The following is a 23,597-nucleotide window of genomic DNA, read 5'->3' on the forward strand; positions in this document are numbered from 1 at the left end:
TGAGTCGGTCAGTCACGCAATTAGCAATATCCGCTATCTGAACTTGTCGTAATCATGGCCGACTACCGACCGGGCACGGAAACATTTACTTTCTCTCTGCCATCGTACCAGTCAAAAGTTTGGAGACACCTACTCAAGGTTTTTACTAATTTCTACATGGTAGAATAAGACATCAAAACTATGAAATAACACATGGAATTATGTAGGCTCCTGAGTGGCGCTGTGGTCTATCACCTCTCAGTGCAAGAGGTGTCACTATAGTACCTGGTTTGAATCCAGGCTGTATCACATCTGGCTGTGATTGGGAGTCCCATAGGGTGGTGCACAATTGGCCTAGCGCCATCTGGATTTGGCTGGAGTAAGGCCTTCATTGTAAATAAGAATTTGTTCTTAACTGACTTGCCTAATTAAATAAAGGGTTAACGTTTTTATAATAAATGTAACCAAAAAAGCGTTAAACAAATCAAATATAATATATTTGAGATTCTTCAAAGTAGCCACCCTTTGCCTTGATGACAGCTTTGCACATGCTTAGCATTCTCTCAACCAGCTTCATGAGGTAGTCACCTGGAATGGATTTCAATTAACAGGTGTGCCTTAAATTCATTTGTGGAATTTAGCCCTATTTGGTAAAAGTCCAAGTCCATATATCAAGAACAGCTCAAATAAGCAAAGAGAAACGATAGTCCATGAAGTCAGTCAATGCAGAACATTTCAAGAACTTTGAAAGGTTCTTCAAGTGCAGTCGCAAAAACCATTAAGCCCTATGATGAAACGAGCTCTCATGAGGACCGCCACAGGAAAGGAAGACCCAGAGTTACCTCTGCTGCAGAGGATAAGTTCATTAGCACTACCAGCCTCAGATTGCAGCCCAAATAAATGCTTCACAAAGTTAAAGTAACAGACACATCTAAACATCAACTGTTCAGAGGAGACTGTGTGAATCAGGCCTTCATGGTTGAATAAATAAAATAAACCACTACTAAAGGACACCAATAACAGACTTGCTTGGGCCAAGAAACACGAGCAATAGACATTACTGGTGGAAATCTGACCTTTGGTCTGAGTTCAAATTTGAGATTTTTGGTTCCAACCGCCGTGTCTTTGTGAGTCGCAGAGTAGGTGAACGGATCTCCGCATGTGTAGTTCCCACCGTGAAGCATGGAGGAGGTGTGAGGGTGTGGGGTTGCTTTGCTGGTGACACTGATTTTAGAATTCAAGGCACACAACCAGATATGGCTACCACAGCATTCTGCAGCGATACGCCCATCCCATCTGGTTTGCACTTAGTGGGACTATAATTTGTTTTTCAACAGGACAATGACCCAACACACCTCCAAACTGTTTAAGGGATATTTGACCAAGGAGAGTGCTGGAGTGCTGCACCTTCACAATCACCTGACCTCAACCCAATTGAGATGGTTTGGGATGAGTTGAACTGCAGAGTGAAGGAAAAGCAGCCAACAAGTGTTCAGCATATGTGGGAACTCCAAGACTGTTGGAAAAGCATTCCTCGTGAAGCTGGTTGAAAATGCCAAGAGTGTGCAAAGCTGTCTTCAAGGCAAAGGGTGGCTACTTTAAAGAATCTCAAATATATTTTGATTTAACACTTGGTTACTACATGATTCTGAATTTGTTTCATAGTTATCAAATTTTGTCATGTGTTTAGCAGATGTTATTGCGGGTGTAGGGAAATGCTTGTTTCTAGCTCCAACAGTGCAGTAATATCTATCAATTTCACAACAATACACACAATCTGTAGTCTAATAAACTGCATGCTTTCCGGCGTGGTAGTGGGAGGCCCACACAACATATCGCTTGACTCCCAAGTCTACTTTGATAGGATTCTTCTTATATCAATATTTGGGCATAAAGGTATTTTCACTGCCATTTCTCTCATAATTAATTTTACCAACACAAAGATCCCACCATTTCAAACACTGTTCAAATTGTACTGACACTTATTTTTTTTTTTATATATATGGTAGGACTTTAAAACTTCTTATGGGCAGGTGGGACGGTAGCGTCCCACCTGGGCAACATTCAGTGAAATTGCAGAGCGCCAAATTCAAAATACAGAAATATTCATAATAATCATTCATAAAATATACAAGTGTTATACATCGGCTTAAAGATTAACTTCTTGTTAATCCAGTCGCTGTGTCAGATTTCAAAAAGGTTTTACGGCGAAAGCATACCATGCGATTTTCTGAGGACAACGCCCCGCTTACAAAAGCATACAAACATTTTCCAGCCAAGTAGAGGAGTCACAAAAGTCAGAAATAGCGATAAAATTAATCACTTACCTTTGATGATCTTCATATGGTTGCACTAACAAGACTCCCTGATACACAATAAATGTTCGTTTTGTTCGATAAAGTCTCTTTATGTCCCAAAACTCACCAAAACTTTGTTGGTGCGTTTTGTTCAGTAATGCACTGGCTCCAGGGCGGTCAAAACATGCAGACGAATACATCCTAATAGTAGCGGTAAAGTTTGTCGAAACATGTCAAATTATGTTTATAATTAATCCTCAGGTTGTCTATTGTCTAAATAATCAATAATATTTCAACCGGACAATAGCGTTTTCAATAGAAAGGAAAAACAACGAACGGCACGCTATCGGTCACGCGCGCAAAGCAGCTCTGCATTCTTCCCCTGTCCTCTAACCAAAAGGTATTTTTACTCGTCGTTTTTCAAAATACAAGCCTGAAAGCATGTCTAAAGATTGTTGACATCGAGTGGAAGCCATAGGAACTGCAATCTGGGCCCTAACCCATAACATAGTCAATAGGCATTCAATGGAAAACAACTCACATCAAAAAAATCCCACTTCCTGGATGGATTTTCCTCTGGTTTTCGCCTGCCATATCAGTTCTGTTATACTGATAGACATTATTTTAACAGTTTTAGAAACTTCAGAGTGTTTTCTATCCAATACTACCATGCATATGCATATCCTAGCTTCTGGGCCTGAGTAACAGGCAGTTTACTTTGGGCACGTTTGTCATCCAAACTTCAAAATACTACCCCCTACCCAAGAGAGGTTAAAAACACTGGATGGGAATGTGGTTACTGACACACCTGACTCAAATAGCCAGCTTGCTAATCAATGTCTTGATAAGTTGATTCGTTTTTAACACTGCTCCACTGTCAAAAACACAACTACACCCTACTGTTTTCAACAGATTCATCATGCCAGAGATTGCTTTGCTTATATAAAGTGTTTTGTCTCATAGTTCTGAAGTACTGGGATTGACATTTCGCCACAGGCCACTCCAGCGTCCACTCGGAGAACCAGGAGGATGGCTGATTAAAGGGAGACTGCAACCCAGTCTGAGGTGACCAGTGACTCCCAGCACGATGTTCTCTCCGAGGCCCAGAGGTCCACCGTGAAGAGGAAGACCAGGGCGTCCAAACGTCACACTGGCTTTGCTAACCAGGTAGACTCCACCCATGAAGCTGATGTGTCTGAGTCCTGCTGTTCTGCTGTATCAGATATGGAGGTTATACCCGACAAACAGCCAGCTCGCAGGGGCCGGAGGATAGCCACAGGCGGGGCGCAGCCTGACGCAATAAAGGAAGAGGATGTGTCTGAGGTAGACTCTTGTTCCTCCTCAGTGTCTGGCTACAGAGGACCAAACATTCGCGGAGCCCCCAGGACTCTGAGGACGACCGTTCTCAAAGACTGCCAAACAGGACCATAATAATTATTGTAGCTCAGTGGTGTCTGAGTCCAAGGTTCTTGACTTCCAGACCAGCGTGACCAGGAGCACAAGGACTACTTCAAAGTATCATACTGAGGACACTGAGCTTTCAGATCCTGAGTCTTGTCTCTGCTCAGACGTCCACGGTGCGTAGAGCTACCAGAAGCAGGACGGGTTGGTTTATTGATGCTATCCCCATGCATTTAAAGGAAACCACTGATGGCTCCAAGTCCCCTCTACTTCACAAGAGAAGCAGAGGTGTGGTTAAAGCAGTTCCCTGTGACCTCCAGACTTGTGACTCAGGGCTTTGAGTCTGGGCCAAGTATGACTCCCAGGAGGTCCACTCGCAGGTGGCCTGTTCCTAAACTGACAGGCACCACTGTAACGGACTCTGAGTCTGACCAGACTGATGTGTATACCCCTCTGGGTAGCTCGGTGAGAGGCAGGGGCACCCCCTGTAGTAGTCGCACTGGATCCAACCGCAGTTCCAGGGCAGCTCCACTTACCCGGCTAACAGCCAAAGCCCTGGATATACTAGTTGAGAAATCCCTATGCCAGTCAGATAAGGTGAGTGTATCTGAGTTTGCAGATGATAGTGTGTCAGAGGACCATCAATTAGAGGACGCAATCAACGCTGATCCATACTGCTCCGTGATAGAAGTGGGTGAAGAAAATACAATCCTTGAGGATCAGGATGTAGTGATTGATGAGCCAGAACCCATCCAAGTTCCAAAATCTGCTCTGGAGCAAACTGGGAGTGTGACAGTCTCTCAGGATGCAGAGGTCACTAGTGTACAACAGGAGTCCGTAGAGACAACCGTCCGTGAAGAGCCAGAGAAGAATACCTCTGAGGCGGATGTCCCTGCTCAGCAAAAATCATAAAAGATGAGAAAGTGATCCCAGCAGAGTCTGAAGTCAGAGTGACAGTCTGTGAGAGTGCTGATGCAGAGATGGCTGAGGCCCTCTGTGAGCCTGCAGTGGAAGCAGAAGACCAGCAGAGGGAGCTGTCCACTGAGGATGCAGCAGATGCGGACACCCCAGTGATAATAGAACAGGAGTCGATAACACCAGCTGATGCGCAAGTCTCTCTCGATCATACAGTAAAAGTAACGCAGTGTGAAAATGCAATGTCCCCTGTTATAGTGGTGTCTGAGGAAAAGGCCATAGATGTAAACCCCCACACAGGTCCTCCATCGGAGGTAGACAGCCAGGAATGTAAGGCAGTGCCTAGTGAGGAGACTATGGATGTGAGCAGCACAATAGTAACTGAGAATGAAAGGGCTGATCAAGATGAAGCCCCTCACACCACAGAGCCCATTTTGGTGACCTCTAGCCAGAACCTGAAGGTCAGTGTATCTGACGCTGACAAACTAGAGGAGCCCAGAGACACGGTCATTATACAGAAATCTGGCATGATCAGTTTACGGGAGAGCAGTGATGAAGAGGATGACAATAGCCAGCATTCTGAGGAGGAAGGGGATGGTCCTGATGGTGAAGAGGAAGCTGTCTGTATAGAGGATGAAGAGGATGCAGGCCCATCCAGACCTCAAGCTGCTACTGCTCAGTCCTTACAATCCACAATTGTAAGTATCTGTTTTTTGTTGTTGTTCATGACCATGTCATCTGTGCATTTAAAAATGGCTATAAGTTGACAGGGCTACGCTGCCATTTTTATTCTGAATGGATAGCAGGATTTAGTTATTTTTTTAAATCTCAAGCAATGGAGCTATTTACTCAAATATTGAATTGCAATGCCAAGCACGTATAAAGACTTTTCACATTCATTTTCATTAACATATCAAGAGCGAACCAGTTGGAGACTAGACAATGCTTCCTCTCCCGGGTAATTATTTGAGACAATCTGTTATAGGAAAGAGTTGTCCAGCCGCATTGACCCGGGCCTGAGAGTGAAGGAGCTTGGGGGATTATACATCAATTTTGATGGCAGCAAATCAAAGACTGTCTCTAACTCCCTGAAAAAACTAAAAGAACAGAAGAGCCAAGATTAGGTAAATAACTTTCATTGATTTTGTTTTGAAGGTGATATATGGCGTAGAATTGGTAATGAATTGTGCAGTTATGCAAGGCTGGGTAATTCAATAACGAGAGGAAGGTTTTCATGAATTTCAACCCTTTGACTGCCACGGATCTCTGCGTTTTTCAGATTTTCTGCTTCTCCTACATTGTGATTTGTTTTCTCTGTTGGCAGTTGATGAAGAAAAGTGTTATTGGCCCAGAGCTTGAGAAGAAAGATGCTGTGCCTCCATACAGGGAGTCCAAACAGGCTGTGAAACTGAAGCGCAAAGTGAATACAAGTCCATGTACCCTTGTTTATTAATTTAGAAAAGGAAGTAGTGTGATACAAGGAGAAGTTATATTTTTACTACATTTAGCAATTTTTGTTCACTCATTGACTGGCATGTTTCCTCCTTGGCTTGCCATGCTCAGGAGAGGGAGAAGACAACTGGAGCCGGCTGGTTTGACATGCGGGCTCCTGAAATGACAAGGGCGATCTCAAAGCACTGAAAATGCTTGGAGCAATGGACCCCAAGTGGTTTTACAAGAAGAACGATAGAGATGGATTCCCCAAGTATTTCCAGGTCAGTAATCATCTAACCCTCAACTGTGCTTGATTTTCCCAGTGCTCCATATGTTGTGTTCAATGCTATGGGGGAAAAAACGTTGAGCCACTATTCCTCACTACTCTTAGCTAGAATTACTGTAAGGATTTACAATGTACTTTTTATTTTGGAACTATTTGAACCTTTTTGTGCTTGAATGTCTTTGTTCCAGGTTGCTACAGTAGTAGATAGCCCTGTGGACTTCTATCATTCCCGTGTCCCGAAGAAAGACCGGAAGAGAACCATGGTGGCAGAGTTCAGACAGTAAGTTTCATTTGACCTTTGTCATGTACAGTATTAGTTCATATCATGTCTGAAACTATGGTTTTGGCATAGTGTATGGAAATGCATAACAATTGACAATAAATATTTGATATGAACTACTTAAAGGGCTTATGGAAAGTATAAGCCCTTTAAGTAGTTCATATCAAATATTTATTGTCAATTGTTATGCATTTTCAACAGAAACAAGAAGAAATACCAACAGATCATGACAGAAAAAGCAGCCATTGGTGCTTGCAAGGAAAATAATAAGTTCAGAAAGTGAGAGTGACTGAGTAATGTTTGTATACAATGCAGTCATGGCTGTATTGAGACCATTATATGTTCATGCCTGAATGAAACCTGTTAAGCACATACAGTACCATTTTTAAAGTGTCTGAGTGTCGATGCATCTGTTAAATATTTTATAAACATGAACGAACTATGTATCAACAGATTTTCTGACTTTGTAATTCAAAGTTTTTTTTATCTTCATCACATTTTTGGGAAACAATTAAGTACTTTACTGTGATTGTTTTATTTTTTTGTATCATTTTAATGGAAAACAAATCTCTTCATAGCAAAGAGCAATTTCTCAAGCAATAATTGTCAGACTACTCCCAGACAATCCTAAGTGGGGAGGGGGAAAATTGAAAACTAGCTGTTATTGGAAGAGGTTTGGAACTATCAACTAATTTACCCGCCTGGCAGGCCAAAACTCCATCCCACCAAAACGGGCTGAAATGTATTTTCAAACAGCACGCACCAAGGGCATTATCACAATTTCATTCCAAATGCATAGTGTGGATATATACTCAACAAAATATAAACGCAACATGTAACAATTTCATAGATTTTTACTGAGTTAAATTAATAAGATGGATTTCACATGACGGAATCCTTTAGCCACAGACACCGTAAAAACAATGGGCCTCAGGATCTCGTCACGGTATTTTTGTGCATCCAAATTGCCATCGATAAAATGCAAGTGTCATTAGCTTATGCCTGCACATACCATAATACCACTGCCACCATGGGGCACTCCTCAGTGTTGACGTCAGCAAACCGCTCGCCAACACCATGTTGAGGCCGTACTACCAAATACGTACTACCAAATTCTCTAAAATGACATTGGAGACGGCTTACGGTAGAGAAATTAACAAATTCTCTGGCAGCAGCTCTGGTGGACATTCCTGTAGTCAGCATGCCAATTGCACGCTCCCTCAACTTGAGACATCTGTGGCATTGTTGTGACAACTCCATTTTAGTGGCCTTTTGTTCCCAGTGTAATGATCATGCTGTTTAGTCAGCTGCTGGATGGCTTATCTTGGCAAAGGAGAAATGCTTAACATTTGAGAGAAACAAGATTTTTGTGCATATGGAACATTTCTGGGATTTTTAATTTCAGCTCATGAAACATGGGACCAACACTTTACATGTTGCATTTTTGTTCAGTATATGAAACATGTTTGACTGCACTGGGCCTTTTTACATTCATGGCCATAAACAATAGAAATCAAGATTTCAAATATATTATGCATAGCCACCATTGCTATACTTGTTAGGAGTTTCCCCATTTAGCATACTTAAGTCAAGCTGAAGAGGCTTTGGACTGAAGTGCCAAGAAACACTGCTTGGGAACTATTCATACTTTTCCCTGACATATCCAATATGAATTGATATTTTAGGATGACCAGACATACTTAGTTCAAGCACTCATTTTTTTCAACTTTCCAATGATTTATTGAACAAAACCACCTTAAGCCATTGGTCTACTGTACTTTGTCTTCATCCTGATAAGCCAATTGAGTTGAATGGGCTGCATTGTGCCCAAAGGGACTGTTTTACAAAAGCTATTCTCTGCAACCCTTTCCATTATGTGTATATTTGCTGGAACATGAAACAGATAATTTTTTTGTCTGAGGGTACAAATCCACATAAAGAGAACAAATGAATTAACATCTGCTCAACCAGTTTCTACCCAGAGAATGAGTACACCAAATCCACAAGATAGACAGGAAAGATATTTTTTTAAAGTACAGTTATTAAATCAGTTTAGATAAACATTCTTAGTACAAAGATATGTACAATTGTAAATAGTGCACACATGTAACCCTATAAATGAGCTAAAATCAGTGTCACCAGGGCACATATGACAAAGCTTTGGTTATAGTATAGCACAGGGTTAGTGTTCCTTCATCTTAGCAATCAAGTACCATCACAGTCATAATTGGAACCCAGCCAGGTGTCTGAAGCAATAATAGTGTAGGTCTCAGGTGGTGCTCAAGGCCCTTCTGTACATGTTCTTGTAGATGAGTCGCAGACTGTCCTCAAACACAGCCCTGTGGGGTTTCCCTGTGTAGCAGGCAACCTGACTGCTCCAGAATGTCCCATTGTCCAGGTGGACAGATGTCTCTCCAGCAGTGTCCCTGCAGCGGGAGGACATCAGAAAAGGCCTCAGGTTAAGAACATTAATGCTACAGTACAGGTCATTAATACACATCGTTCTAATTATTGTTCGAAGATAACTAACGTACAAATAATAGTGTCATGTTTGCGAAAGCTCGCAATGATTGTGCATTAGTGAAACTTACAGGTCCGTAGGAGAAACGGGTACCAAAAAAAACGTAGTTAAGTTACGATAACCAAGCTATCAGAAGTGCTGTATATAGGTCTATTATGCATTTTGTATAAGCAAATAGAATATTCTATAATTGTGGTACAACAAATGTAAACTATTCTGCATAACAGTGGAAAGATGGTCTGTGGGAAGACTTTCTGGTTATTATGATGACGAAGATGTCAGTGATTAGGTGTTTCAAAGTATTATGACAGGCCTAGAGTGTGTACCTGTCCTGGAAGGCCTGGCTGTCACATAAAGAGTCTTCACAGGAGAGCGGAGGCCCCCGCTTAGCCGAACACCCATCCTCATCCTGAAAATATACAAATATTTTGTTTGTTACTATTATTGAGCATTACTGAAAAGATTAACTAATTATGCACTCCAAGTGTGTGACGTGACATTAGCGAATTAATTAATTGCACAAACCCCAAAAATATAGCACTGTTTACTATAATTCAAAATATCCTATTTAAAGTCAAGCTCTTTTAGTTGTTTGATTTCATTCTCTTAAGTAAATCCCCCTCAGTGTTTCCTTTTCATTATGTGTGGATTAAGCATCTCTTCCTCTTGAAGCTCTGCTTCAGTCATGTAGCTGTTGGCACCATGCTGAGGCTCCTTGGTACCTTCTCTATTTTTGTGCTGGAGAAGATGAGCCCGTAACAGAAGCTTATTGCCTGAAGATCTCCCACCCACAGAACCCCGTCTCCCTTTTATTTCATAGCCGCTTTCAGACAGCTTTAGGGTAATTAAACAGATTTCCCTTTGGTTTCGCCATCAGGATATTTCAAACAGCAAAGGGTGGGAAGTGATACGTCTTATTAACAACACCTGCCAACTCGACAGCTTTTCCCATTTGAGGTAAACCGAGCCGAACAGGTATTTCAAGGCTTTAAATTTAAATGAAAATGGGGAACAAAAATGTAGAGGTGAGAGGAAGTTCAGCTCACCAAATGAGTAAAATCAAAGTGTGCCTAGACAAAGATGTAGTACAGAACTAATGTTCCATAACATGCATATTAATCTTCATAACCAACAGAAGTGTTCCAAGCTCCATATTATAAATGCGTCTTAGGCATTGATCTGTCAATATCAGTAGGGGCCTATGCTTTGTCTATCCTAAAAGGGCATACATTACTCACAAAGTGTAGTTTCCTGTCAGTAGAATGGGTGTGGAGAATCTTCTGGACTCGACTGTGGATCTCCTTAGACGGACTGGACTCACTACTATGGAACCTAGAATAATGACATTACAGTCACATCCCCTTCACACAACAAAGTATGTAACATTATGGTAAGCAGGAATCAAAATGTATCTACAATATTGTCCCCTTAACTCAAGAAAAGAAAGTAATCTATGTATTCTGAACAGCAATCCTTTTCTCCACTAGTCTGTGCTGTATGCCAAGGAAAGTCCTGGGATAAAAATATCAGTGGATATAAAACAGGCATAAAACATGTAGACAAAAGACGCACCGCAATAAAAAGCTAAATGTACCCACTGTAGCATGTAGGTAACTACTCTATATTATTGAGGCTTTGAATGTTTCACATTTCTTTGAATTCAACTCTTCTAAAAGAGTGTGATTGGATTCTGTGTTCCGATCCTAAACAGTGGTATGTCAACAGTGAGAATACTGTCTATTAGTCTAGGGACAGACTTATTTTTTTAGTACAACATAAAAGTATTGCTGTCCGTAACTGGAAAAAGGGCCATATAAAATAAGAGGCTTACAAAAGACAAAGTAAATACTTCTAAGTCCTGTATTACTTCCAATTCACATCTGATTGGTAAGGGAGACGTGCTGTCTTGCCATTTGGTGCTGCTTTTATCTTTAATCAGCTAAATGTAGTCGCTGCTTCAGACAGATAGTCATAAAGGACAAACATCACAACATAAATAGACTGAGGGTGGAGGGCAAAGTTGATGTAAGGATCTATCATTTGCTTTTCCATCAAAGACTTCCACAAGACGTGCTCCTTCTCCCGTTGTCGGAATCTACAAAGCCCAGCTTAATCTCCAGCACTGTGACTTCTGTCGCGTTTTCAATTGAGGGAAGCATCATTCATTTCCTACAATTTACTTTCCAGTTTAAAATTGCCTATTGATTTTAATGTTTACTTATGAACTGAAAAAAGGGAGGTGGCGTAACAAACAACCAAACATTTGTTGGTTTAGCTCGCAGCTGTTCAGATCAATGACAGGGTCTCTCAGAATTTATTAAAGTGTGCATCAGGTCAAATGCATTCGGTCTCGCTGAAACACAATCAATACCATTTTCCCTTGTTTTCTCAGGGATCATTTTTTTCTTTTAAGTAATGAACAAACATGACAAGACATCAGATCCTGTCATTTGAGAGAGGGGGATATTCATCTTGGCTGTCGAGTGTTATCAAAATAAAGATTACAAGTACAAAGTCTGTTGTATCTGGCCAGGTTCTCATGAGGTCCAAATTGTCAATAGCATATAATTGGAAATATGGGAGAGGTAGTTTCTCCCGCAATCCTTCCAACATCTTTTGAGCAAACACCAATAGCTTAGCTCCGAGCATGACAAAGTCTAGTCAAATTCTACCAAAAACGCATTTTCTTCCCCTTTTTACTCATCTGGGAGAAAAACCATAGAGATTTCAAGCTAAAGAAGATACCCAATGACACACAGTTTCAGATCTTGTCATTGGTGATCTGCACAAACTACTCAGGGGACGGAAGAGACAAAACACCAAGTCATTAGCAGGGACTTTAATTATGCTCCTTATTATCTAACTTTATCTCAGGAGGACGGTTGCGTGGGAAACTAAAATAGCAAAAACCCCACAGGAGGCCAGGACAGAAAAATACGTGTTGAACTGTGTTCCCGTAGCGGGTGTGTTGTTACCGCTCTCTGAGGGAGGAGCGGCTGAGCAGGGGACTCAGGCCACACACTGGGGTAGAGGACTGGGCAGCCAGGGCTGACCGGGCCATCCTGACTGTGGTTCTGGAACAGTCCTGTCTGTAAGACTTCCCTGGTGATTTCTGAGTCTTCAGACAGCCAGTGCCTACCTGGAGAAAGACAAGAAGACCTATGATCAGCACTGTTGAACACACTGCATTATCTCTCCTAAAAAGCCCAGTGCAGTCAAAAACGTGATTTTTCTGTGTTTTATATACATTTCCACACTATTATGATAATACCCCTTTTGTGTACGAGCTGTTTGAAAAGATTTCCTGAAATTTCAGCCTGTTTAGGTCAGCCTGTTGACATCACCAGGCGGTAAATTAGTTAATAGACCAAGAAGCGCGTTCCAAACCTCCCTGCCAATAACAGCTAGTTTTTCCCTCCCCACTCAGACCACTCCCAGAAAAGTCCTTGCAAAATTCTTATTTGAGAAATTGCTCTTTGCTAAGAAGCTATTTTTGTTTCTTTTTGACCATTTTAATTTAAAAACAATCCCAGTAAGTTACTTAATTGTTACCCAGAAATGATTTGATATTGAGATAAAAACAGCTGCATTGGACCTTTAATAACATGGAGACACGCAGTATTTGAAATACTATTTATTTCCATTCCTTTCAAGCACAAAATAATTAATGTAATGTTTATTATTCACGTAATATTGTCTTTCATGTGTTATATATATATATTCAATATATTGACTTACTTTAACAGGCTTTGGTCTATAGCTGCCAAGGAGAGAGACATCTAAGGAGAAAATAAGAACAACAGTACTGTACCATACAGCGCAAAAGTTGTAATCTATAAATTAGTCAGGTATATCAAAAAATACAATGTATTTACATCCACCAACACAGATACTGCTACACATAATTACTCACCTCCTAAGGGGTCTAGAGCAAAGCTGGTGGACCTGCTGTGGGGAAGGCTTATTTTAGAGGAGAGATGAGATGGAGTCTCAATCATGGAGACACTCCGAGTACTGGTGACCTGTAGCATATAAAAGACAAAACAATCAGCTAAAGTCAGTCATTATTAGAGTAATAATAGAGGTGCTAAACAAGCAGCATGTAATGACACGCAGGGAGCTCATTTCTCCTGCTATATTTAGCTTTCATTCCAGAGTTAGTCACTCTATATAAAGACTAAGAGAGAAATGGTTTAGGCTGACCGACACTAACTCAACCTCTATTCAGGTGCTGATGTGTCAACTGAACCCCACACTCTTCAATTAAACATGAATATCATCACACGCACTGAAGAAATTAGCTATTTCCTTCCACATACAGTACGTGCGCAGTGCAGGCTTTAAACACACATTGATAATGCATTCAGTGCGGCGCTCAGCTACTTCAATAGGTAACTATTTGTTAATCAAGGTCTGACTCTTAATTACCTAGGTTAATTGTAGCCCCGGGATTTCCTCTGTAAAACACTCCCTTTTAAAAGGCTGCATTTCTGGAAAATGCCACACTGATATCACAGCTAAATCCCAATCTTAACTTTAATGACATGACAGCTTTGATATTTACACCTCAGGACTGGATGTTATTTAAATTAACAATCAAACAGAAACAGGAGCCAGTGAAAGGCCTTCCAGTTGTTCTCAAGCCATGCCCAGGGGCTTGGACACTATTGGCTTTGATCATAGCAATAACCTCCCTATGAAAAGATATCCATATCCTTCAAACCTGGTACATTTACAATGTTTGCAGCAAATAAGGGCAAACTATTTATACTTACAGAGATCCTTAAAGAAAGAGTGTGAAATAAGTGCTGATGGAATAGCCTAACTGAGAAGTAAGATAATAGGACATTGAAAACTGGGCTATATATCTACACACATAGACAAACACAGTCAGAGAGCAAAAGAGGTAAACACCAACCACAAAGGGGATCTGGGCCTCTGTTTCCTTCTTGAACTTGTAGGGCCCAAGTTGGAGGTAGCTGAGTCTCTGCCTGGCCTCCTCAGACAGTTGGCACATCCTGCGGTGGGTGTAGGGAGAGAGAGCACGGGCTTGGGAGGCCACAGTGGGCTGCTCATAACCACTGGATGGACCAATAAGACTCAGATCCTTCCCTTTCAGCGTCTGTCTAGGGCTCCCGACAGCCCCTCTGACTGGTCTACGCCTTGCTGGGGACTGTTTGTCTGGGGATAGTCTACAACACGGCTGCAAAGGGAGAGGCAACAGGTTGGAGTCCACAAGAATCATGTGACCACAACGGCAACTAGGCTGTATACTGCAATTGCACAAATAAGCTACTTCTTGATATTTCAAATATTGTGGTTGATTTGTTTGTTTGTTGATAAAACATACAGTTCATTCAGAAAGTTCAGACCCCTTCACTTTTTCCACTTTGTTGCGTTACAGCCTTATTCTAAAATGTATTAAAATTCACTTTTTTTACCCTCGTCAATCTACACACAACACCCCATAATTACAAAGCAAAAACAGGTTTGTAGACATTTTTTGTTAATGTATTACAAATAAAAAAAACAGATACCTTATTTACATAAGTATTCCGATCCTTTGCTATGAGACTCGAAATTGAGCTCAGGTGCTTCCTGTTTCCATTGATCATCATTGAGATGTTTCTACAAACTTGATTGGAGTCCACCTGTGGTAAATTCAATTGATTGGACATGATTTGGAAAGGCACACACCTGTCTATAAGGTCCCACAGTCGACAGTGCATGTCAGAGCATAAACCAAGCCATGAGGTCGAAAGGAATTGTCCATAGAGCTCCGAGACAGGATTGTGTCGAGACACCGATCTAGGGAAGGATATCAAAACATTTCTGCAGCATTGAAGGTTCCCAAGAACGCAGTGGCCTCCATCATTCTTTAATAGAAGTATGGAACCATCAACACTATTCCTAGAGCTGAGCAATTGGGGGAGAAGGGCCTTGGTCAGGGAGGTGACCAAGAACCCAATGGTCACTCTTGACAGAGATCCAGAGTTCTTCTGTGGAGATGGGAGAACCTTCCAGAAGGACAAACATCTCTGCAGTACTCCACCAATCAGGCCATTATTGTAGAGTGGCCAGACAGAAGCTGCTCCTCAGTAAAAGGCACGACAGCCCGCTTGGATTTTGCCTAAAGGCACCTAAAAGACTCTCAGACCATGAGAAACAAGATTCTCTGGTCTGATGAAACCAAGATTGAACTCTGAATACCAAGCGTCACATCTGGAGGAAACCAGGCACCACTCATCACCTGGCCAATACCATACCTACGGTGAAGCATGGTGGTGGCAGCATCATGCTGTGGGGATGTTATTCAGCAGCAGGGACTGGGAGACTAGTCAGGATGGAGGGAAAGCTGAAGCGAACAAAGTACAGAGAGATCCTTGATGAAAAGCACTCTGGAGCAGGTTAGGACCTCAGACTGGGGTGAAGGTTCACCTTCCAACAGGACAAAGACCCTAAGCACAGAGCAAAGACAATGTCGGAGTGGCTTCGGGACAAGTCTCTGAATGTACTTGAGTGGTCCAGCCAGAGCCCGGACTTGAACCCAATCTAACATATTTTGAGAGACCTGAAAATAGCTGTACAGCGACGCTTCCCATCCAACCTGAGAGCTTGAGAGGATCCGCAGAAAAGAATGGGAGAAACTCTCCAAATACAGGTGTGCCAAGCTTGTAGCGTCATACCCAAGAAGACTCGAGGCTGTAATCACTGCCAAAGGTGCTTCAACTAAGTACTGAGTAAAGGGTCTGAATACTTATGTAAATATCTTCAGAAAATACCTCTTATCTGTTGTGACTGAATTGAGGGGTCCTTTCAGTTCAGTAGCCTAACTTTTATGCATGTAACTGCATATGACTGTCAGTTAAACCTCTTTTTAGGGGACCTGCGTGGTACCAACCAACATTTTTAGCTTCTAAATCGATCAATGGATACTGTAGATCGAAATGGCTTACCGCCTGGCCCTGGTTCCCACGGACACGTAGGATGTGAAATCTGAAACCACTTCAAGCTGGGATTTTCCTACCATTTCATTGGTTCTTCCGACTGTACATCAACTCCTGTACATCACAGCCACGGACAAAGCATATGCCTGCAATCTTTACATCACAGCACAACAAGAGAAAGTGGCCAGCAGCATACCACCCTACATACCACTGCTGGTTTGCCTCGGAAGCTAGGTTAGTGATTGGGGACATTGCCCTGTGTAGGATGCAGTCTTTTGGCTGGGACGTTAAACAGGTGTCCTGACTCTCTGTGGTCACTAAAGATGCCATGGCACTTTTTGCAAGAGTAGGGGTGTTAACCCCGGTGTCCTGGCTAAATTCCCAATCTGGCCCTCATACCATCATGGCCACCTAATCATCCCCAGCTTCCAATTGGCTCATTCATCCCCCCTACCTCCCCTGTAACTATTCCCCAGGTCGTTGCTGTAAATGAGAATGTGTTCTCAGTCAACTTACCTGGTAAAATAAAGGGTTAATAATAAAAGTGGTTTCATCAAAGTAGCACATTCAGAGATCTAATTATAGCCATTAATCAAAAATAATTCAGATTTTAAACAAAAAACACTTTCCGTTGTCATAGATTAATATGAGACGAAAGGCGAGTTCCTAACGGATTCAGGAAGCCAAGCAAGAGCTCTGTGAGACGTTCACAGCGAAGGGGGCAGATGTTTTGATCAAGAGAGACCTTTTGAAAATATGCCAATTTTCTCTAACACTTAACATAAATGTATTTTACAGTTATAAGGTGAAATCTTAGTCATTTTATCACTTGATTATGCTATATGTAGAAAGCTTGTCATTGCAAGCCTTATACAGTTTTGTTGAATAGGAAATACATAAAAGATTTCATATCTGTACTGCGTACTTGAGCCCGTGTCCTCAAAAGTGACTACACCACCAATTTATAACTTATTTTTGACCAGAAAGGTGAGATTTTAACCTTTGAGTATCCTAGTTATTGTTTATGGCCCTCTAATGATAAATAAGTACTTTTGGGGATTACGTAGATTACATTTAGTTACATTTAACTGGTTAACAACTGCGCACAGTGTGGGAGACAGCTGCTCAGGCAGAGGTAGGCCTATCCCTGTTCTAATAGGCTATTTGTACATCTGCACAACACCTTCAGCATTCAGATGCTTGTAAAATGTCTTTCGCAATGTCAAATCATAGGCTTTAGTAGTTGAGTGACCTCCAATGTAATTTGCTGGGTCAATGTTAACAAATGCCCTGTAGAAAATTGGATTTTAGCCTACTGGAGTGGACACAACTACCATCGAGCGGCTGATTGAAAACCCCAATCATTCAGATTTTATACCATAAATAAATAGTTTTGATCATTTTGCTTTAAAACAGTCAGTGTATATTTGGTCCTTTTTACATGAACAGGGTAATTTCATAAAGGAAAGCAATCATTTTTGTGAGCTGCGCATGGTCACATTCATTATCAGAGTGGGAGAAGCTCTCCTTAAAGTTCCAAACCATTCACTTTTGAGATGGGGTAAAAAAAAAAAAACTGCATTATATTGAATGCCATGCTACTTTCTAAAGAGAATTATTGACACAGTATTAGCTCAAAACTATTTTTATCTGCAAAACTGACAAGTTAATCAGTAGGTGATGGTGATTTCAGATAAAGTGGGGAGACAAAAAGCATAAATTACTATATTAGAAAAATGTATTCCCTCCATTAAAACTATGCAACGTAAATAACACCTCTGTGCTTGGATATCACCTTGGTTGCAAAATGTCTTCAATGATTCTAATGGTCGCTAACAACATAATTCTGAGAAGCAATATCTTAGCTCCTGTGGGCAATGCCCAGATAAATACGTAATGTTTTATGTTATTTGATGGCCAGCTTCAGACTAATAATAGCATTACATGGTTGTATAATAAATATAATTTAAATGCTAATTGGGACATCCTGGCATATTAACACATTTTTAGGAAATGTAATAAATAAATCCTGATTGAGATTGCCATTTGGAGTGGACCGATAATGAAATGAAACTAAGTCGTTTTTCCCCAATTATTTTCTCTCTTTTTTGGTTAAACACAAAAGGCCCATTTTCCACCATGAGTTGTGCTTGTCTGATATGATTAGTGGGCCTGGTGGTATTGGTAATGGGTGATAAAGCAGGGTGTCCTTGAAACAACAAAGCCTGAGCCACAAGTAGCTTATAAAACAAGAAACGAGACCCATTCAAACAGATGCAAATCATGTCGAGAAAACCCATTTAAAAAGAATGCCATGTCAAGTCCACACCATGAGACTTCACAAAGAGTGACATGCACACAAACACGGACAAAAAAAAGAGTGACAACAGTGGAAATAGACAAGACAGCTGTCTGAGAGACTAGATACAAGAGACAGAGGGAGAAGAGAATTACTAAATTCTCCATTACAGGGCAGGACATTTTAAAGGGTTCCTATTGTAAAAGTGGAAAAGAGGAGCCTTAGTGCATTGCTCAACCTGCCAGGGTAATGAGAATCCTGAGTATCCATTAGCATCATATGAAGAAAGGCTAAAGGCAGCATCAATGATGCTTCTCCCTATAACTTTACTCTGATTCACATCTCCTTGGGGGTCACGACAGAATACCTACACCCATCCAAATCCAGCCATTTTGTCAATAATGCCCATTAAAATAAATGGCTCTGGTAACAGCACCTGGAGAACGGTCCTACATTTCACAACACTGACTTGATAGATAATACTCAAAGGCCTGAGGTTTGTAATTTGTTATTGGAACAATAACAAAATCTTTTTTTTGGTCTGACTGCAGGGCCTTTTAAGTTCAGGGAAAATGGATGACTACCTTGCTCTCGCTCTCCTGCAGTCTGTCTGCCAAATACCCCTTTAAAGTATAGCCATCAGAGCGGATTACACTAGCAAAATTGATAGCACCCGTTTTGAAACACAAATCCTGAAAGGAGCTGCAAATCTTCAGTTTGAAAAGTAAATGGAAATATTATGCAACTGAGCACAACTTGCCCTTTAAATCCAAAGGACACAGTGAGGAGAAGCCAGGTGAGAACAACGGATATGAACACTGATTGACTGGCTGTTCCTCTAAACAAAGCACATAAAGACACCAGAAACCAGGCCTGGATATCAATTCCACTGATCTGCTTCTCTATAATTAACTTCACAAGGAGAGGATACCTTTAAATGTGCTGCTAAACTACCGGGATGTCAGTAGCCACGGCAACAAAATAGGTATATGGTGGAAAGTGACTAGAATGATAGAAAAAGCCATTCTGTAGAAGTCCAGAAATAATTAGTCAATGTCAAACTAGGGTGATTATTGAGCTCTTATATGTGCCACGATCAACCTCTGCCTTTAGCTGTTAAAGGTACCAATGTTGATATAGTAGCACTATACAGTATTAGCCTGTTTTTGTATTTTTCAACTACATGTTTTATCAAGGACATACAAATCTGAATGATAACATGTAAAGCAATTTACATATCATTTAACTGTCTACAAGACAAGAGTCTTGACGAGTGTAAGGATAATTGATACATGTTTATACATGTTCAGCTCACAAAATGTGGAGCCTACCGTACAATACAATATAGGCTGTAAACCTAAACTGACTACACAAAATATGTTAGGTAGTACTCCCACCGTTAAATAAGCCTATATAAGCTATAAGACATGCTTTAAAACCAAATAACCATTTAGATCACTGTCTTGCCTGGAAATGAGAAACCCTCATCTCCTTCTTCTTAACTATGGCTGTCTGGGTATCATTCAAATCTCTCAGCTGAACACAATTCATTATGAACACGGAAACACTGGGTGTGATGAGGGCAGTAAGGAGAGGACACACACTTACAGGGGAGGCAGGCTGAGGCTGGCTATCTTTCCCATCACATTCCTCAATGACAGACATGGTTGCAAACTCCACTTTAGGAGAGATTCCCTGAGGGGACAGTAGAAAACAAGTCTTTAACAAGGAGCTGGAAACCCAACCAGAGAGTGACTTCAGATAACACATCACTTGCAAGATCAATTTTCAAACACAAAATCTACAATCATTGCATTCTCAAGAAAACAAAATGAAAGGAAATTGGCTTTGGAGATGTTTAACATATGACAAAGCATGTGGAGGAGGTGGTACACCCACAGGGAAACAGATAGATCTCCTCATCAACATCTCTCTCTCGGGACCACCGGCTCTAGGTGTCAGCTTGGGGCCTGGATAGAGGAATTCTCTGGTGTTCTCTTCAATAGTGGCCAAAATATCCCCCTCTAAAACCACAGAGCAATATATAGCTTAAAGTAATACTCCACACAAAAACTATTAGTCCATTGTTGATATAGTCCCAAAATGTTTTGCATGTCAGCAAGCAAGTTTTAAAGATATAACTTTCAAAATACAGAAGGTATGATGCATTTTGCATCATATGATGCATCATACCGGCTGTATTGCGAAAGTTATACATCTTCAAAATGTGATTGCTGACATGCAAAACATTTTGGGACTATATCAACAATGGACTAATGAAAGAAATACAAAAATATATGCTGAACAAAAATGTAAAGGCAACATGCAACCATTTCAAAGATTTTGCTGATTTACTTTTCATATAAGGAAATCAGTCAATTGAAATTAATTCATTAGGCCCTAATCTATGTATTTCACATGACTGGGCTGGGGCGCAACCATGGGTGGGCATAGACCCACCCACTGGGGAAACAGGGCCAGCCAATCAGAATGAGCACCCCACCCCAACACCTCAGACAATCCCGCAGGTGAACAAGACAGATGTGGAGGTCCTGGGCTGGTGTGGTTACACGTGGTCTGCATCTGTGTAATGATCATGCTGTTTAATCAGTTTCTTGATATGTCACACCTGTCAGGTGGATGGATTATCTTGACAAAGGATAAAATGCTCACTAACAAAGATGTAAACTAATTTGTGCACAGAATTTGAGAGAAATAAGCTTTTTATGCATATGGAACATTTCTGGGATCTTTTATTTCAGCTCATGAAACATGGGACCAGCACTTTACAAGTTGCGTTTATATTTTTGTTTAGTGTAGTTTTTGGTATTTGTTTCATTAGTCCATTGTTCTATGTACTGTATAGCCATGCTAATTTACAACAGGAAATATACACTGAGTATACCAAACATTAGGAACACCTTTCTAACATTGAGTTGCCTCAATTCGTCGGTGCATGAACTCTACAAGGTGCCGAAAGCGTTCCGCAGGTGGTCTTAATGTATTGTTTACTCAGTGTAGGTAGTGTGAAAAAAATAAGTCAAGAGATGATTTGTAAACAGGTTACATTTAGAAATTATGAAATGCATGTCCCTATCATGCTTAAAAACCATGAACTGTTAAGACATTGCATTTTTTTCTTCTGGAAAGTCATACCTGGAGGCACAAGCTGAATCAGTTCAAAGGATGTTGTGTCAGCTATGGGAAGATAACAGACACATAAGATATTTTATGTTATAAAATTCTATCACAAAAAGGCTCAAAATGAGAAATGACTACCTTCAAGGAGGTCCACAATGTGACCTGGGTCAGCAGCTCCTGTGAACGTCTTCAGATGGAGATAAAGAACATATGAAAGCAAGTTTGAGGGTGACAACATGATTGTTTTGTGTTGCTGTAAGCAATGTTGTGGGTCGGGGTATAGTATGCGTTTCTATCCTTCTTACCTTCACAAATACCATGTTCTCATGGAATAGAAGAGGGAAGGCAGGAGGCAGACAGAGAGTCTTCTTGAACTGTCCCATGACGCAGACACTCAGGTATATGTCTTCCTGATTGGGTAACACAACCCCTGGACAAGTAATCTGTAATCAAACAAATAAAATTGTAGATCGCTACTGGGCTAGATAGCAATTGCTTACTTTGTGCAACAAGTTGCTACTGTAGCTCGTAGTTATTATTAGCTAACGTTAAAAGACAAATTCAACAATGGGCTGGCAAGCCTAACGTTACTGATCTAGCTATTTTGCTTGGGAGTTCACTTTTGTGCACAGTGGGAGCAGTTGGCTCCAGTAGTTTTAAGCATTTGTGTGTGTATATTGATGGTTGGAAAATGGATGGCATGCTAACGTTTGTTAGCGAAGATTATTGAGTGAGTGGTTTTGGGTTAGCTAGCTAACGTTAGCTTAGCTAGCTCATTTGCGAATATATTATTAGCATTATGGATCAAGTAAAAACTTAGTGAGAGAAAATAACATATCAGGTTGTACTTACAGCTTGGATTTGAATTTGCACGGTGCATTTCAGCGCTTTCTGAGACATTTTAGAGGAGGAGAGCTTCTTCTTTTGAGGTGTCAACCCACCCATTTTCAAACTTCGTTGTCATAGCTGCCAAACTCTAACAGGGAGTGGAGAGATTCTTCTTCTTCTTCTTTGGGATTTAAAGGCGGTTAGCATACAATATGTTGCATTACTGCCACCAACGGGAGTATAATACAGTATACATCCATTATACTTTCTGATACAAAATGGGAAAAGCAAAAACTAAAATGAACAGTACTAATCAAAACTTTGGACACACCTACTCATTAAAGGGTTTTTCTTTATTTTTACTATTTTCTACACTGTAGAATAATAGTGAAGACATCACAACTAGGAAATAACACATATGGAATCATGTAGTAACCAAAAAAGTGTTAAACAAATATAGATTTGATTTACCCCAATTTCATGGTATCCAATTGGTAGTTACAGTCTTGTCTCATCACTGCAACTCCCGTACAGACTCAGGAGAGGCAAATGTCGAGAGCCAAGTGTCCTCCGAAACACAACCCAACCAAGCCGCACTGCTTCTTGACACAATGCCCACTTAGCCTGGAAGCCAGCCTCACCAATGTGTCAGAGGAAACACCAGACACCTGGCAACCATGTCAGCGTGCACTGCACCCAGCCCACCACATGAATCTCTAGTGTGGGATGGGACAAGGCAATCCCTGCCAGGCCAAACCCTCAGGACGCTGAGCCAATTTTGCACTCAGGAGGCAAATATATTCTATATTTGAGATTCTTCAAAGTAACTACCCTTTAAGTTTACAGCTTTGCGTACTCTTGGCATTCTCTCAACCAGCTTCACCTGAAATGCAATTTCCAACTGTCTCCTGAGTGGCGCAGCGGTTTAAGTCAGTGCGTGAGGTGTCACTACAGTCCCCGGTTCAAAACCAGGCTATATCACATCTGGATGTGATTGGGAGTACCAAACGGCGGTGCACAATTGGCCCAGCGTCGTCTGGATTTGGCTGGGGTAGGCTGTCATTGTAAATAAGAATTTGTTCTTAACTGACTTGCCTAACTAAATATTGTAAAAAAAAAAAAAAAGTCTTGAAGGAGTTCCCACATATGCTGCTTTTCCTTCACTCTGCAATCCAACTCACCCCAAACCATCTCAATTGGGTTGAGGAGGCCAGGTCATCTGATGCAGCACTCCATCACTCTCCTTCTTTGTCAAATAGCCCTTACACT

The 23,597-nt window shown here is 41.1% G+C and overlaps 1 protein-coding gene and 1 pseudogene across 2 annotated transcripts; one reads left to right on the forward strand and one right to left on the reverse strand.

Moving 5' to 3' along the window:
- The first annotated feature begins 54 nt into the window (after nucleotides 1–54).
- Nucleotides 55–7,016, forward strand: LOC139540601 (deoxynucleotidyltransferase terminal-interacting protein 2-like; annotated as a pseudogene).
- A 954-nt stretch (nucleotides 7,017–7,970) lies between these two features.
- On the reverse strand, nucleotides 7,971–22,559 carry spata6 (spermatogenesis associated 6). 2 transcript variants are annotated; one of them, XM_071345446.1, is made up of 14 exons: nucleotides 22,353–22,515; nucleotides 21,806–21,943; nucleotides 21,639–21,687; nucleotides 21,516–21,557; nucleotides 20,259–20,383; nucleotides 19,968–20,054; nucleotides 14,651–14,764; nucleotides 14,032–14,316; nucleotides 13,027–13,135; nucleotides 12,852–12,892; nucleotides 12,089–12,252; nucleotides 10,352–10,445; nucleotides 9,440–9,522; nucleotides 7,971–9,018 (listed from the first exon to the last, which is right to left on the reverse strand). In XM_071345446.1, the coding sequence occupies exons 1-14, from the start codon at nucleotides 22,443–22,445 to the stop codon at nucleotides 8,862–8,864; spliced, it is 1,581 nt and encodes a 526-aa protein (XP_071201547.1). In that variant the 5' UTR covers nucleotides 22,446–22,515; the 3' UTR covers nucleotides 7,971–8,861. The 2 variants fall into 2 exon arrangements, with proteins under 2 accessions (XP_071201547.1, XP_071201548.1); XM_071345447.1 differs by lacking the exon at nucleotides 14,651–14,764 and having other exon boundaries at nucleotides 22,353–22,559.
- Nucleotides 22,560–23,597: the final 1,038 nt, after the last annotated feature.

This window comes from Salvelinus alpinus, chromosome 16 (assembly GCF_045679555.1).
Source record: "Salvelinus alpinus chromosome 16, SLU_Salpinus.1, whole genome shotgun sequence".
Classification (NCBI taxonomy): Eukaryota; Metazoa; Chordata; class Actinopteri; order Salmoniformes; family Salmonidae; genus Salvelinus; species Salvelinus alpinus.

Coding starts and splice junctions, on each gene's coding strand:
- spata6 (XM_071345446.1), bottom strand. CDS start 22,445: ATGGGTGGGTTGACACCTCAAAAGAAGAAGCTCTCCTCCTCTAAAATG. Junction 21,558..21,638: donor CATTGTGGACCTCCTTGAAG/GTAGTCATTTCT, acceptor ATCTTCCCATAG/CTGACACAACATCCTTTGAA. Junction 14,317..14,650: donor GGAATACTTATGTAAATAAG/GTATCTGTTTTT, acceptor CTCCCTTTGCAG/CCGTGTTGTAGACTATCCCC.